The sequence below is a fragment of the Cavenderia fasciculata genome (assembly GCF_000203815.1).
Source record: "Cavenderia fasciculata unplaced genomic scaffold Scf_ET2XIPL01CNAVH-3, whole genome shotgun sequence".
NCBI classification, from domain to species: Eukaryota; Evosea; class Eumycetozoa; order Acytosteliales; family Cavenderiaceae; genus Cavenderia; species Cavenderia fasciculata.
In genome coordinates, this window is record NW_004457723.1 from 1,109,447 (window position 1) to 1,125,874 (window position 16,428).

General features: G+C 31.0%; 6 protein-coding genes across 6 annotated transcripts; 3 read left to right on the forward strand and 3 right to left on the reverse strand.

Annotated features, from left to right (window-relative positions):
* Positions 1-743: 743 nt before the first annotated feature.
* racE (Rho GTPase) lies at positions 744-1,664 on the forward strand (the record flags this gene model as incomplete). The annotated part of the gene is made up of 4 exons (XM_004367086.1): positions 744-752; positions 843-1,019; positions 1,105-1,227; positions 1,311-1,664. 4 exons carry the CDS (start codon positions 744-746, stop codon positions 1,662-1,664), a joined length of 663 nt encoding a protein of 220 aa, XP_004367143.1.
* Positions 1,665-1,979: 315 nt separating this feature from the next.
* CYP513C1 (cytochrome P450 family protein) lies at positions 1,980-7,225 on the reverse strand (the record flags this gene model as incomplete). The annotated part of the gene is made up of 10 exons (XM_004367087.1): positions 1,980-2,519; positions 2,566-2,801; positions 2,853-3,465; positions 5,016-5,297; positions 5,383-5,628; positions 5,704-6,281; positions 6,351-6,591; positions 6,678-6,796; positions 7,113-7,151; positions 7,183-7,225. 10 exons carry the CDS (start codon positions 7,223-7,225, stop codon positions 1,980-1,982), a joined length of 2,937 nt encoding a protein of 978 aa, XP_004367144.1.
* Positions 7,226-7,376: 151 nt separating this feature from the next.
* CYP555A1 (cytochrome P450 family protein) lies at positions 7,377-9,021 on the reverse strand (the record flags this gene model as incomplete). The annotated part of the gene is made up of 3 exons (XM_004367088.1): positions 7,377-8,125; positions 8,242-8,842; positions 8,944-9,021. The coding sequence occupies 3 exons, from the start codon at positions 9,019-9,021 to the stop codon at positions 7,377-7,379; spliced, it is 1,428 nt and encodes a 475-aa protein (XP_004367145.1).
* A 1,032-nt stretch (positions 9,022-10,053) lies between these two features.
* On the forward strand, positions 10,054-11,384 carry DFA_07283 (uncharacterized protein; the record flags this gene model as incomplete). The annotated part of the gene is made up of 3 exons (XM_004367089.1): positions 10,054-10,498; positions 10,584-11,083; positions 11,166-11,384. The coding sequence occupies 3 exons, from the start codon at positions 10,054-10,056 to the stop codon at positions 11,382-11,384; spliced, it is 1,164 nt and encodes a 387-aa protein (XP_004367146.1).
* A 176-nt stretch (positions 11,385-11,560) lies between these two features.
* DFA_07284 (uncharacterized protein) lies at positions 11,561-14,112 on the reverse strand (the record flags this gene model as incomplete). The annotated part of the gene is made up of 5 exons (XM_004367090.1): positions 11,561-12,589; positions 12,662-12,740; positions 12,815-13,141; positions 13,240-13,709; positions 14,059-14,112. The coding sequence occupies 5 exons, from the start codon at positions 14,110-14,112 to the stop codon at positions 11,561-11,563; spliced, it is 1,959 nt and encodes a 652-aa protein (XP_004367147.1).
* A 293-nt stretch (positions 14,113-14,405) lies between these two features.
* DFA_07285 (uncharacterized protein) lies at positions 14,406-16,317 on the forward strand (the record flags this gene model as incomplete). Its single annotated transcript, XM_004367091.1, has 5 exons — positions 14,406-14,735; positions 14,798-14,896; positions 14,979-15,184; positions 15,257-15,937; positions 16,029-16,317. 5 exons carry the CDS (start codon positions 14,406-14,408, stop codon positions 16,315-16,317), a joined length of 1,605 nt encoding a protein of 534 aa, XP_004367148.1.
* Positions 16,318-16,428: the final 111 nt, after the last annotated feature.

Here is a 16,428-nt window from a genome sequence, read left to right on the forward strand (position 1 = left end):
AGCAACAACAACAAGCCATCTTATAAGATTTACTTGATCAAGATCAAGCAAGCAAGACCAACAGGAATACATACATAACATACAACAACATTTATCATATAAAAATAGATAGTATTGTATCAACGAATGAATAACCAAACAACTATTATTCAGTTTTCTAGAATCATGACAGATAAATAACAACGACATATAATATACTATTCTTTTAAAGATGATAGTCTCACGTTCACATCTACATCGATAGTATCACTACATACAGACAGACAGAGAGACAGGTTGGAAGGTTCTTTGAAAAAAAACAAAAAATTCCAAACCCTACTACATGGTACTATGCAGAGGGTTTTACCCAATTATTATAATTTTATCACATTTTAAATTATCATCATCACAATCCTTGCATCACTGTTATTTCTATTTCTGTATTTGTTTGTTTTGACATTTTTAAAATAGACATCTCTTATCTCAATTCAATCTTATTTTTATAAACTAAACTTATTGTGTTGTGTGTAACAGTAACAGTAACATTGATCAATCGATTTATCATTCATCACTCAACTTCTTTTGTACTGCTGTATGTTATATAAGTGTTATTATTATTATTGTTAGTTATATAATTAAATTAACAATCAGCTGACTAACTTTTATCCTATTCTTTTTTACAATCAACAGAACTAAAATTTGTAAATAATTATTTATTCATAATATAATCAATCAATATTAATATAGAAAATATATAGATAGAAATGTCAGAGGTGAGTAATGGTAGTAATAATAATAGTAGTAAAACATTTAATTAACTTTTGTTTTAATCTTCATCATCATCACTTTGTGTGTGTTTATAGCAAGATTCAGGAGCCACTCGTGTAAAATTGGTAGTTGTTGGTGATGGTGCAGTCGGAAAGACTTGCCTCTTGATCAGTTATGCTCAAAACGAATTCCCAACAGAGTACGTACCAACCGTCTTTGAAAATTATACAGCCAGCAGAAAGAGAGGTGAAGAAGACATCAAGATTCATCTCGTATGTACACATAGACAGATAGACAGATAAACAGATAAACATTATTTATATATTAATTATCGATTTATTATTACCAATCAACTAGTGGGATACTGCAGGTCAAGAAGAATATGATCGTTTAAGACCACTTTCATACCCAGGCGCAGATGTTGTATTACTTTGTTTCAGTACTATCAGTCAAGCTTCATATGAAGCCATCAGAGACAAGGTATGGAGAGAGAGAGAGAGAGAGAGAGAGAGACGATTAATCATCATACTCATTCAATTTTATATTAATATATTTATGTTTAGTGGGCACCAGAAGTTAATCATTATATTCCAGATGTACCACATATTTTAGTTGGTACCAAGGTTGATTTGCGTGAAGCTCAACACCCAGATCCAAACTCTGGCAAGTTTGAACCAGTCACCCCAGATATGGGTCTTTCCATGTCCAAGCAAATCAAGGCTGCCAGCTACTTGGAGGTATCTGCAAAGACCCGTCAAGGTTTGGAAGAGATTTTCAACGCTGCCATCGATTTGGTTCTTAGCTCTCGAGGTATCGAAAAGAAGAATGATGCCTCTACCCCATCCTCTGCCACCACTGACAGAAAAGACAAGTCAAAGAGCGGCGGCAAGAAGAAGTCTTCATGTATCATTTTATAAACAAAAAAAAACTGCGGGAAAACCAAATCTTATTTAACTAAATTTACACAACAACTAAAAAAAAAAACAAAATTTACCAAAAAATACTAAAAAATACAAATTTATATGTTTAAAAATAACTTTTAAAGGAAGAAATATGGGTAATAGTAATGGTAATAATAATAATGTTGGATAATTATTATTTAATTAATTAATTTCTTTTTAAAAATTTTTATTATAAAAAAGAGAGAGATATATCTTGGTCGTTTGGGGTTGGTTTGGAATAAATAAATAATTAAATAGGATAAGTAGGGTAGGTAGGGTATGTCTATATTTCTATCTAGTGTCGATGATTACTTGATAGGGAACTGGTGATAGAGTTACACCAAAGATGGTATTGGTGCCAATTGGTTTATCGCTTGAGAATTTGAAGGTTTTAATCAATGTGGTTGTGATTAAAAACAATTCACTCTCGGCCAGAGACATTCCAAGACATACTCTTGGACCGCATCCAAATACAGTTTTATACTTGTTGGAATCATTGTTTAGGAATCTTGATGGATCAAAAACTTCAGGGTTGTTCCATTCCTTTGGTGACAGTCCTGTTGCATAAAGGTTTTGAATGATTTGATCACCTTTACGAATAGTGTATCCTCTAATTTCAGTGTCTTCCGTTGCAATATGTGGAACCCCAAGTGGTGCCACTGAAAAACGTCTAAGTGATTCCTTGATAATTGCATTTGCATATGGTAGGTTTGATTTATCAGCAAGTGTAGGAAGGCGATCACCCAATACACCATCCAATTCTTTACAACATATCTTTTGAATTAAAGGATCGTCACATAATGCTGAAATTGTAAATAATATCGTATTTGCCTAAACATAAAAATAAAATAAATAATTAATTAGGTTATCTTGTTACACTAGTCTTTTGTTTTTTGCATACACTTGTATCAGTACCAGTTAAAATTAAATCAGTCATCATATAGACAATAGATTCTAATTGGAATTCACCACGATAATGTCGAACAAGAGTTTCCTCTAATAAATCAGTTGGTTCAGTTGATTTTCCATCAAATGTTTCCATTCTTTTTCTAATCACTTTTTCAATATACCCATTTAATTCTTTATATGATTTTAAGAATAATTTTGCTTTTACTAAAGTTTAAATGAATGTTAATATTTTCAAAATGATAGTTTTTAATTTACTTTTTGAATGTATACCATCTAATTTACTTGGAATACTTGGGAAATAATCTTGTAAAAGTGGGTATCCAGCAGCTCTAAAAAATTCATGAATTAGACCAACCACTTCATTGGTTTCTTGACCATTATAGTTACAATGTAAACTATCACCAAATAAAACTCTTAGAATGATATTAAGGGCACAGGTTTTAATAAATTGATGAGGTGCTACCAATCCATTTTTTGCTTCTTCTTTTAATGCATCACAAAGACACCCAATCTCCGAGCTAATATTATTTTCCATCTTTTTAATAGTTGTATTTGATACAAAAGAACCAATGACACTTCTAACATTTTTACTATATTCACCATTTGATGTTACAATTCCCAGACCCTTATTTTCCTTTTGTCTACTTGGTCTTGGGAATCTACTTGCAAAAGCACCGGCATTATCTACAAATGCCTCTTTGATGACATCATACTCTGTCAAAAATATAGTATTATAATCACCAAATTGCATTTTAAATACTGGTCCATATTTAAAGTAGAGATCTTGTGCCAAAAGATGTGGAGGTTTTCTAACCATCATTAAGAAATTTCCAAAGATTGGCCATTTAAATGGTCCTGGTGGTTCATTCTAAATAAATATAAATATAAATATAATAAATAAATAAATCAGATTGATTGATCGATTGATCTATTGACAATTGATCTTTTATCATTCATACCTTTTGTGAAAAGTTTCTTTTCCAAATACTAATGATTGCCAAAAGTAGGCATAGAAAGAGTAGGGTTGAAGTGGTAAACATTGTGATCGATCACTTTTTTCTTTGGGAATGGTAAACAAACAAACAAAAAGTCTATAGTTTGTTGGTACATAGAAAATTAAATTAATTAATTTGGTACATTGAAATAATTATTTATATGTATAAAAATATTAGATGATTTAAAAAATGATATTATTATAGCAACAACAATTATTTGTAGTAAACTACCCCTTCCCTTCCTTCCTACTCCCATCTGAAAACCTATACATAGTGGTTGAGTAATGTATAACCTTGAGAGAGAAAGAAGAGAGAGAGAGAGTTTGTGATGATAACAGATGATAATAAATAAAACTCCAAACTTTGCTTTGGGGACATTTATGTCGTATAATAGAATTTAATTCACCAAGAGACAATTAGAATGCAAATACAATCTGACTCGACACCTCACCTCCCACCTCTCATCACCATGCTATTTAAATTTATATAGAGGTAGGAGGGTCGTCAGAAAAGTTAGATTCTTTTGGGGGGATGAGGTGGTGGTGGACATGATATTTTGAACACAAGTGTTTGTAGACAAATGTGTTTAATCTGTAAAATTGCAATTACAGTTTACAATAGTGTTTATTGGTAAAATCTATAAAACATTACAACAAATAAACAGATCAAATAAATAATTGTCAAGAATTAAATGTAATTCTATCATTTTCAAACAAAAAACAAAAACACAATGTGTGATTATATACAAAAAAAGAGAGAGAGTATTAAGTCAAATAAATCTGAATGAATGCTATTTGTTAATATATATTACCAATTGGAAGAATGAATTGGTCAGATTTTCCTTTCCTTTTTTGTAAAATTGAAAGATCATTGCCACCAATGTAATAAATTTGAGCGTACCATTAGAAATACATTGTCATTCAATCAATTGAGTGTGAGTGGATATTTGGAATAAATAGTAATAGAAGAATTTTGAGGAATATTGTGGGGGAGGAGATGACATCAAACAATGGGCAGAATAATGAATATTACCTTTTTAGGGAATTAATAGTATTGGTATCAATAAAGAAAGGACCCTCCCTCTTTTTTGGTGTTATTAATAGTACAATAAACAAATAAATAAAAACTAAACTAAATAAAAAATAATTTCTACAATAAATAAATATATATATATAAAAAAAGAGAGAGAGGTGTGACCCATCTTGTGGAAGGTATTGATTGATCGTTTTTTTATTATTCATAACCAAAACTGTTAGCTGTTGATGTGTTTACTGCCCGATACCAAAAAAGGCAATGAAACTATCCTGCCCGTCAGAATCTTTAATTTAATTTTTTTTTTTGATTTTTCAAAAAAAAAAAGTGAATCCAATAGATTTGATTTGATTGGATGCAATTATTAATATTATCTGTTTTCAATAAATACTTGATAGGATATTGGTGTAAGAGTTATACCATAAACAGAGTCATCCCCTATTGGTTTATCACTTTTAAATTTAAAGGATTTGAACAAGGTTGCAATGATCATGAATATCTCGCTCTCTGCAAATGCCATTCCAGGACATACCCTTGGTCCACATCCAAATACAATCTTATTCTTATTGGTTGATAATTCATTGTTTATGAATCTTGATGGGTTAAATAATTTTGGATTATCCCATTCTTTGGTTGACAGTCCAGTTGAATATTGATTTTGTATTACTTCGTCCTAATAAATTTAAAAAAATAAATAAATAAATAATTAAAAGAAAGGTATATATATTTTGTATCGTGATCAATTTTTGGATACAAACTCCTTTACGAATAGTATATCCTCTAATATTAACATCCTCAGTTGCAATATGAGCTATACCAAGAGGGAAAAGGGAAAAGCGTCTCAATGTCTCTTTTATAACTGCATTGGTGTAAGGTAGGTTTGGTTTATCATTAATATTTGGTAATCTATCTCTACCAATCACTTGAATCAATTCATTATAAAGTTGATCTTGAATATCTGGATTATCACATAATGATGAAATTACAAATAATATTGTATTTGCCTTAATAAATAGAAAGAGAATCATTAATTAATTAATATTAATAAATTTTATGTAATATTGATTGAACTATCTTACTGAACTATCGGTACCAGCTAGAACCATATCAACAACGATAAAACCAATAGCATCTAATTCAATTTCACCCTTTTTGTATTTGACAATGTATTCTTCTAATAAATTAGTTGGTTCAGTTGATCCATCATACACTTGAAGTCTTTCACGTACTAATTGCATAGCATAGGTATGAAATGGTTTGAATGGACTGACGTCATCCAAAAATTGTGACACCCTTTTGGCAATAGGTATGATATAGGGAAAGTAATCTTGATAGTAACGAAGACCACCAGATGCAACAACATTTCGTATCAGTCCAGACAACTCACTGGTTTCATTCCCACCATAATCCAATCTAACACCTTTACCAAAGATTAATCTAAAAATGATATTAACAGTACATGATTTAATGTATTTATGTGGTTCTATAGATAACTGTCCTTTTGAACTGTCCTCTTTTAGTGATTGACAGAGAAGATCTATTTCACTGTATACTTCATTTTCCATTCTTTTAAACTTGGTGGCTGTGAAAAAGGTTGATATCTCACCTCTTACTTTTTTATGATATTCTCCATTTCCCATTATTAATCCAAATCCCTCTAAAATAAAAGAAAGAATAAATAAAAATGTTATCTTTTTCTTTTAGTTTTGTTTTTGTGATTACTAACTATTGACTGATTCAATTCTTGGATTTGGGAACCGTTGTTCCACGATATGACCCTTTTCAACAAACACCTCTTTGATTATATCGTGTTCAGCCAAATATACAGTGTTGCGTTCACCAATTTGCAACTTGAAAATAGGTCCGTACTTTTGATACATCTCCATGGCTACATGGTGTCGTAGCTTACCTCTGATTGTCAAAAAGCTACCAATAATAGGCCATCTAAATGGTCCAGGTGGTTCATTCTATTTATAAAAAAAGGGAATAAATAAATTAAAGTGGTTTGTCTTTGTTGGAATAACATCTTTAGATAAAGATATACTATACTAACTATACCTTTTGTGAATAATTTCTTTTCCATATACTGTAAAGTGAACCAATTGTTATTATTAAAACTAAAATGTTTCCAATCATCATTGTTTATAATACTAATAATATTGTTCGCAACAACTATATATATATATATATAAATCCCAAGTTCAAACAAGATGTTTGTTTGTTCTTCGCAACATGGGTGCATGATTAAAACATGTCTTCTTGTTAAAAGTTTCCTCTACTAGATATACCAGTACTATAGTATCTTACAAGATAACCAATAATGTTTAGTTCATAAATCAATAAAAGTATTCATGTAATGTATATTAGTAATGATTTCTTTGTAGATCAATTTTAGATCACGAATGAACGAATGAGAACTAACACAACAAAGCAAAAAGATGTGTTTTAAAAAAAAACAATATTAATAAAACACAATTCTTCATAATACACATATTAACATCTACATGTAATTTACAAAGATATAGATCTAGATTTATAAAATAAGTAAATATTATTACTCTTTCCAAAAAGTTTAAAAATATTAAATAAGGAAGGATCCATATTTATTATTTTGGTGGGTATTTTAACAAATTGAAATAACATTACATTTAATTGCCACCACCTCTCTCTTTACTTTTTAGAATCTAGAATACATAAATATTAATTTATTTTTAAATGATGAATACTAATTAATCATCATCTATTTAGCTCTCTATCTTGTATCTACAGAGACTTGATAAGCAACTGGTGATAGAGTTACACCAAAAATAGTGTCAGTTCCAATTCGTTTATCACTTTTGAATTTGAAGGTTTTGAATATAGTTGAAATGATTAAAAACAATTCACTCTCGGCCAGAGACATTCCTAAGCATACTCTTGGACCACATCCAAATACAGTTTTATATTTTGTGGAATCATTGTTTAGGAATCTTGATGGGTCATATTCTTCTGGGTTGTTCCATTCCTTTGGTGACAATCCAGTTGCATAAAGGTTTTGAATGATTTGATCACCTTTACGAATAGTGTATCCTCTAATTTCGGTGTCTTCCGTTGCAACATGTGTCAATCCAAGTGGTGCCACAGAAAAACGTCTAAGTGATTCCTTGATGACAGCATTGGTGTATGGCAGAGCTGATTTATCAGTCATGTGTGGCAATCTATCACCAATGACACCATTCAATTCTGAAAATAACTTTTCTTGAATATCTGGATTATCACATAACGCCGATATAGTAAATAATATTGTATTGGCCGATGTATCTGTACCAGCCAAAATCAGATCAATCATAATGAATCCAATAGCATCTAATTCAATTTCACCCTTTTTGTATCTAACAATGTACTCTTCTAACAAGTCGGTTGGTTCAGTTGATCCATCATACACTTTAAGTCTTTCATTTACAATTGACATTGTATATTCATGTAATGATTCAAATCTTTCAAAAAATACTTTTGGTCTTCCTACAAATTAAAAAAACAATTAAATAAATATTAATACTCTTATAACCTGGTGTTATTATTATATATATATATATATATATATATATATATATATATATTTATATATTTATACTTACCATCTAATAATTTAGTTAAATAAGGAAAGAAATCTTGAAGGAATGGTCTAGCAGCAATTTGAACGACTTGATTGATTTCAACAACCAATTGATTTGTACTATTATCACCATAGTCACATCTAATACTTTTACCAAAGAGGAATTTAAATATTATGTTTAGAGCACACGATTTAATGTATTTATGTGGGTCGATGAGTGTTCCACCATTTGAAGTTTCCTTTAGCGCATCACAAAGTAATTCAATTTCGTGTGAAATGTCTTCTTCCAATTTCTTGAATCTTGATTGAGTGATATGTGACGATGCAATACCTCTTGCCTTTTTGTGAAACTCTCCACTCGTTGCAATAATACTCATACCTCTGAATGCCTTTTCTCTACTAGCCCTTGGGAAACGAGGTGCGAATATCTCTGGTTTGTCAACAAATGCCTCTTTGATGGTATCATATTCCGTCAAAAATACAGATGAACAATCACCAATCTGTATTCTAACAACAGGTCCATACTTTAAATACAAATCCTTTGCAAACAGATGTGGTGCTTTTCCTTTCATCATTAAAAAGTTACCAACAATTGGCCATTTGAATGGTCCTGGTGGTGAGTTCTATTGATGAATAAATAAAATCAATCAAATAAAAGAGGATTGTAGTTATTAGATATTATAGATATATAGATGTCTATGATATCATATAAGTAAGTACGTACCTTTCTTGCAAAGTTTCTATTCCAAACACCTATTAGGAATAGTATTATTGCACATACTAATAAAGTTGATGTGATCATGATTGATTGATGATGAAGTTTATTTATATATATCTCTCTCTCTCTCTCTCTCTATCTCTTTCTCTTTCTAAAGTAAAGTGTAAAAGGATTGATGGTTTGTGGTTTTTGGTTTGGTTTGGTTGTTATTTTATTGTTGTTAATAATACAAGGGTTAGGTTGAATAAGTCATTCAGCATCTGATCTGACAGATCCAACCACTCCTTTCGCTATAATCATCCTGAAAAGGCTCACCATTATGTTAGTGACTTGAAAGAGAAAGATGGTGATTGGTGTGTTTTCAAAAAAGATAATTTTTGTTGGGTGGTTCAAAGGGATGTTGTTGGGGTGAATCAACTGATCGTTCGGTCCTCGACCTGACCACAACGATGAAATTGACCTTCAACTTCCATCAGTATCATCAAAGATGTACGTTGATCAATAAAGAAGAACAAGAATACCATTTCATTCTATACTTTTGATACTACATCTTTTAGAGAGAGAGAAGGGAAATACTATGATTCCAAAACTATCTTATCAAATTAATTTACACATAAATTCATCGAATTTGACACCCTGAATTGAAATTCACCACTCAAGCACAGAATCACCCGAAATTGATCATAATTTTTTGACATGGTGTCGGTATCATCCATCTTAAACTATGGAATATTAATATTAATATGCCGAGCATTGATTGATTGGATCACTATAAATATATAGATTACTATATTCATTATTATTATTATTATTATTATTATCTTTAAGCTATATATTAATTATTTGATTGGCTAATCCCACCAATAAATTGTAAGTTTAATCTTTCTTTTTGTTTCCCATTTAAAGATCGATAGATATGAACCCAAGATAAGATTAATAAATAATAATATTAATAATTGGATTTAAAAAAATATCTTTCTTGTTTGTTTGGAGGATAATTTTTTTTTAATATCCAACTATACTTTGCAGCACCTACTCCCCAAAGTATAGTTTTCTTTTTTTATAGTCTTGTTTGTTTCTAATTTATTTAATAACTTTTTTCGATTCACCACCCACATGTGTAGTTTAAGTTTAAAGCTAAATAGACTATCATCATCATTATTATCATTTACAACAGCAGCCTCTCGAGTAAACAATACATTAATAACTAATCAGATTCCTCATTCTTCACTCTTTTGCTGTAGTAATAGACAACTATCATCATCGACATCATCGACATTCTTTAAACTAGACAATACAAACAATAGTAATAAGAAGTATTATACAACCTCATCATCATCATCATCAACTCCATCATTTGTTGATTTACAATATAAAATAATGACATCTCAAACCAATACACAAAGACTATTACCAGTTGAAAAGCAAGCAGACTGGAGATTCAACACTCACGAACTCCCCGGTATCTTTAGAGGTATTCCTGATATTTTCGATGGTATCACTGTCAACGATGACACTCAATATCCAAATGATGTTGATACTTTTGAAATTCATCTTAAAAGTATGTTCGAATGATGGATGGATGAATGTAAAGTTATATATAACGCCTTTGATATTTATTATTCTGTTCTTTTTAATTTATCTAGATAGTATTGAATATTGGGTAGAAAATAAGAGAAGAGGAGTATGGATTAAAATACCAGAATCAAAGTCTGAATTCATTCCAATTGTTGTTAGACAAGGATTTTCATTCCATCATTGTCAATCGGATTATATCATGTTGACAAAATGGTTGCCTCAAGACAAGAATAGATTGCCAGACTATACATCTCATTTCATTGGTTGTGGAGGATTGGTCATCAACGACAAGAAAGAGATTCTTTTAATCACCGAGAAACAACGTCCCAACAAATGGAAGATTCCAGGTGGTGCTCTCGACTCGGGCGAGGATATTTGTACTACTGCAGTTCGTGAAGTTTGGGAGGAAACTGGTGTAAAGACTGAATTTGTTTCGGTACTTGGTTTTAGACAACTACACAACTATCAATTCAATAGAGGTGATATTTATTTTGTTTGTGCTCTCAAACCTCTATCTTCTGATATTAATTTGGATCCAAATGAAATTGCTCAATGTAAATGGCTTCCTGTATGTATACATAAAAAAGAACAACAACAACAACAAAAACAAAAGAACATCCCATTCTCATACTCTTATATATATTTATTAGATTGAAGAATTTGTAAAGAACCTTGAAACATTCCCATTACAAAGATCTATTTCAAGATTGGCTTACGAGTATGCATTCAATGGATATAAAGGTCTCAAGGCATCAGAAGTTTCAAATTCTCTAAAGAATGGTAATTCATTTGTTTATCATGGATCTGATGCTGATTTTGATGATTTGATTTGGGTAAATCCAGATAAAAAAACAAATGGTACACATTAAAAAGAAAAAAGAAGAAGAAATAAAAAATGATCCAAAAGAAAAGATAATATTAATTGAATTGTTTCCAATCATGTACATATGATTGTTTGTTTTTTTTACTATTTACAATATAAATAATATTATTTCAAGAGAGTTTTGTGTTTTAAATTGATTAGTTATTAATTGATTATTATTTGTTATAACTCTCCATCTTCGATATCCATTTCATAGTATTCTTGATGTTGAGGTGGTTGATCGGGAGGTGGTGGAGGTGGTGCCTGATAGTATTGTCGTTCTTGATGGTAATTGATCGGAGGTGACACTTGGTAGTGCTGTTGGGGATGTGGAGGAGGAAGTGGTTGATATACATGAGGAGGAGGTTGATGAGGTGAATAATGGTGTTGTGGAGAATAATGTTGTTGTTGTTGTGGTGAATAATGTTGTTGTTGTGGAGAATCATGTTGTTGTGGGTATCCATGTTGTGACCGGTAATGTTGGGGAGGAGGAGGAGGTTGTAAATGCGCTGGTAAATTATGTTGTTGATAATGTTGTTGTTGTTGGTGATGTGGTGAATACTGTTGTTGTTGTTGGTGATGTTGTTGTTGTGGTTGATTATGATGTGATACAAATTGTTGGATATAATGTTGGACCATTTGTTGATGTTGTGAAGATCCATGTAAATAGTTGTAATGGTATACGTTTTGTGGTGGAGGACTGTAATTACTACTTGGAGAGTATGGTGACTCGTCGACAACCTGCTCATCCAATTCTTTTGGGAATGGTAAAAAGTCGCTATTATGATCATACTTTTTTAACAATTGCCTACTATTACTATTCTTATTATTATTATTATTGTTATTGGTATCATCTCCATCATTGGAACTACTACTTAATGTATTTGAACTTCTATTTGGATTCTTTTTAATAATATCAAATGTTGATACAGATTTTATAGGCTGTGGAGTAGTATCATCTGTTATTCCATTTTCAGTTTCATTGTCGTCTTGGTCTCTTTCTCTTTCTCTTGGTTTGACCTCTTGGTTACCATTACTCGAACTACTACTACTACTACTATTCATTTTCTCTTCTAAATTGTCTAATCTTTCTTTTAGTCGATTTAAACTATCATCTCCAGCAGTCGATGCTTTAAAGTATCTTCCTGCTGGTAATGGTTTTTGTTCCATGAATATTCTTCTATTTCTTCTGATTCTTCTATGATCAACCGGCTAATTATAACAATATCCTTGTTAGTTCAAATCAATTGATTCCAATACTTTTTGTTTCTATTCTCTACATACATATTGACACTCGGATACGCTATGACCAGTTTGTGAACAATTAAAACAAGTTCCACCAAATTTTTTCTCCTTTTCATCCCTATTGATCGATAGATTGTATTAGTAATGAATATACCTTTCTTTTTTGATGTACAACAATTGTATTTAACATACTCATCTTCAACCAAACATTTTCTATCTTTTTCATAGTTTGGTAGTTTGCCAAAACTATAAGGTATGGAAGTTGTTGCATGAGCCAATTTTGGAACACCCAATCTTGATTGAACAAATAAATCGTCGTAATAGAATATCAATGGATTATGATGTTGTTTTGAATCTTGTTGATCGTCGTCATCGTCGTCGTCGTCTTGTTCTCCATCTTCTTTCTTGTATCTACCCATAGATTGATCTCTTTTCCTCTTATCAGTTGCTATTCGTTCATGACTAGGATAGGTTCTATAGTAATCTGATACAAAATTCTCCAAATCTTTTATCTTTTCTCTAAATATATATATCGTAAAGATATTGAAACATTAATGATTTGTTCTCAAACTATATAAATATATATTCTTTTTTTCTTCTCTCTCTCTCTCACATACTCTTGTAAGAATGAATGATTCAATGCAAACATTGGAGTTGCATCACTAAAACATATATTCTTTGATTGAAGTTTACGTTTGAGTTGAATGATGGTTGTTTGAAGTTCAATCACCAGATTATATAGTTGTTTGACAGGATTTACTTTGGTTTGATGATGATCAAATATACTTTCATCGATCTTGTTTATATCATTTTCAGTTATCTCTTCAACCACTTCTTCATCGTCGTTCATAACTCTAACTTCACCAAGTTTCTTGTCATAGTATAATCTAACCTTTTTTCTTTGTATTAGTATTTCATCTTCTAAATTATCACTATTATTATTATTATCATTATTATTGTTGTTGTAATATTTGCTATTATTGTTGTTATTGTTATCGCTACGAGATGATGATTCTGTATTACTAGTCATCATCATTTCGATCAATATGACATAGTGTGTATTATTATTATTATTGTACTTGTTAATCTGATCAGATTTATAAACAAACAAGTGTCAATACAAAGTCTTCTGTTCACCCTTGAAAAATCATTAAACCATTTATTTATTTTTATATTTATTTATTAATAATAATAAAGTATAATAATTAATTAATTTTTATTAGTATTGGTATTCCAATGATTATTATTATTAAATTATTAATAAATAAATAAAAATATTCTTGGGTAAATTAATTGATTTCTGATCATAGTTGATTATTGCCAAACCCATCACTTTAGAAAGTAGGTTGGGTTTTAATTTTATTTTATTAATTTTATTATTTTTAATAAATTGATGTTTGTTAATCGATCCGATATCCCAGGTCAGGTGATGATACTATGATCCTGCTTGTTAGCTTTCTGTCTGCTAAAGAGAAGCTTTTCATACCCATTTATCTTATTAAAAACAATTTTTTATCTCACCCACCTCCACTCTCTCACTCTCATCTCACTCCACTCACGCTTGCTTGCTTGCTCATTAAACAAGATACACACTCACACACAACACCAAGAAAGATAAAGAACAACAAGACAACAAAGAGGAAAAAGGAAAAGAACTGCTGCTGCTGCTGTTATACATAATATAATAACATTTATATATCATAGTTAATACTCGTTTATATTTACATATATTTACATACATATATATATATATATATCTTAAAAAGAAAGAAGAAGGAAAAGAATGGAAATTGACAGTCCACAGCCTGTCAAACCAAAGGTTAGAGTCATTAAAAAGGTTATCAAGAAGAAGCCTTTGTCATCATCCAACAACTCATCACAATCAACTATAACCACTGCTGGTGTCGCTCGAAAGAATGCTCCCTCCTCTTCCTCGACGACTGAACCAATCATTCAAGAGGACGGCGTTATGCCTCCCAACCAAGGACTTGAAAGAAAAAAGGAAGAGTTTAGAAAGCAACTGACCGAAAAGGTCAAGGTTGAAAAGAAGACCTTTGAGATTCAGTCCTATCTTATTGATATCTCTGTTTCTGATGCTGAACTTAAACAATATGTATGTACATAGACCAATAATCGTCAATACTTTATAACTAACAAGTTTTGTTCTTTCAATAGGCAATCTTTTTACAACCAAATCATTATGATGATATAGTATTGGAACGTGCTATATCTAAACTTTGTGGATTTCCAAATTGCAAGAATCAAATCAAACCAGTATGTTTATTCTCATAGAGAGAGATAATCATCAACAGCACTTGCTAACATTCATTATCATTGACTTTTTTTTTTCTTCTAGAATCAAAATACACATAAATATATCATATCAACAAAGGATCAAAAAGTATACGACCAAAGTGAACTATCCAACTATTGTAGTACCGACTGTTTGACAAAATCAAAGTTTTATAGATTTACTCTTGATCCCACACCTGTACATCTTAGAAATATCGACCCTGACACTTTTAGTATCAAACCAGAGGATAATATAATTGAAAATATAGAGTATGTTGATATGTCGTAACGAACCAAACCAATATTAGTAATCTAATCACTCCCTTTTTTTTTTAATTGTAGAAATAATTTAAAGATTGTAGAAAATGAATCAGCGTCCAAGACACCATTAAATATGAAATTTGGTTCAATTAATAGTGATACACCTGTCAATAGTAAAATAGTATTAAACAAGCCGCTAGTACCCATTGCTACTCCTGTTGCTCCTGCTGCTGCTGCTGTTGTTGTTTCTACGCCGCCGCCACCACAGATAACGACGACAAATATAGTAGTAGAAGATGTAGATATGAAAACAACACCAAAAATGACAAAAAGATTTGGTAATGGAGGTAGTAGCGGGTCACTATCATCATTGCCAAAATCGATTATTAGTGACGATGAACATTTGACGGCAGACGATAAATCATTTACCGATGCCATGTCTGATAATATGTCGTTTGGTGGTGAAGACGGCGATGAGGATGACGATGACGGCGCCGATGACTACTTGTCAACTGGTGACGACCAAGAATCAGACTCTGAGCAATCAATCTATTGTTTCTACGAGAAACCAATTACCTCTGTTGGCAAGAAACCAAACCAACCCATATCAAACTATCACTCTGTCTATTCACCACTTTCAGAATGGCGTACCATTGAAACTGAACGATACTTTAAATCCACAAATAACGATCATGAACCCGAAACTACAATCCCACAAACTCCTCAAATCAAACAAGCTTTACATCATTATTTATCTTTATAGTAAGTATAGTATAGTATAGTAGTAGAAACCAAACAAACAAACATTCAACTAACCATCAATTCCATTTCCATTTATTTATTTTGATTTTAGTTATCCTGCAATTTTAAATGATATGAATATACAAGAAACATCATCAAAGGAACATTTAATTGATTTGGTTGATACATTCTCATTGACCAGACCCATACCATCACTTTCAGCGTCACATTGGAAAATGGTTGTATTGGTACTTATTTATTCCCTCACTACAAGATTCGCCTCTCTCAAACAACACTTTGACGCCCACCAACAACGTCTTCAAAGACTACTAAAAGATTTTGGTTTTGACCAATATTATCTAAAGGTATTTGTCGATTTAGTTATCAATGGCTATCAATAATAAAATTAAAAACAATATATTAAACATCTAAAAAAAAAAAGTAAATTATTTAAATATTATTTGAGAAAAAAGTGGAAAACCAACGATTTTGATTTTCTCGCGCCTCTTTTT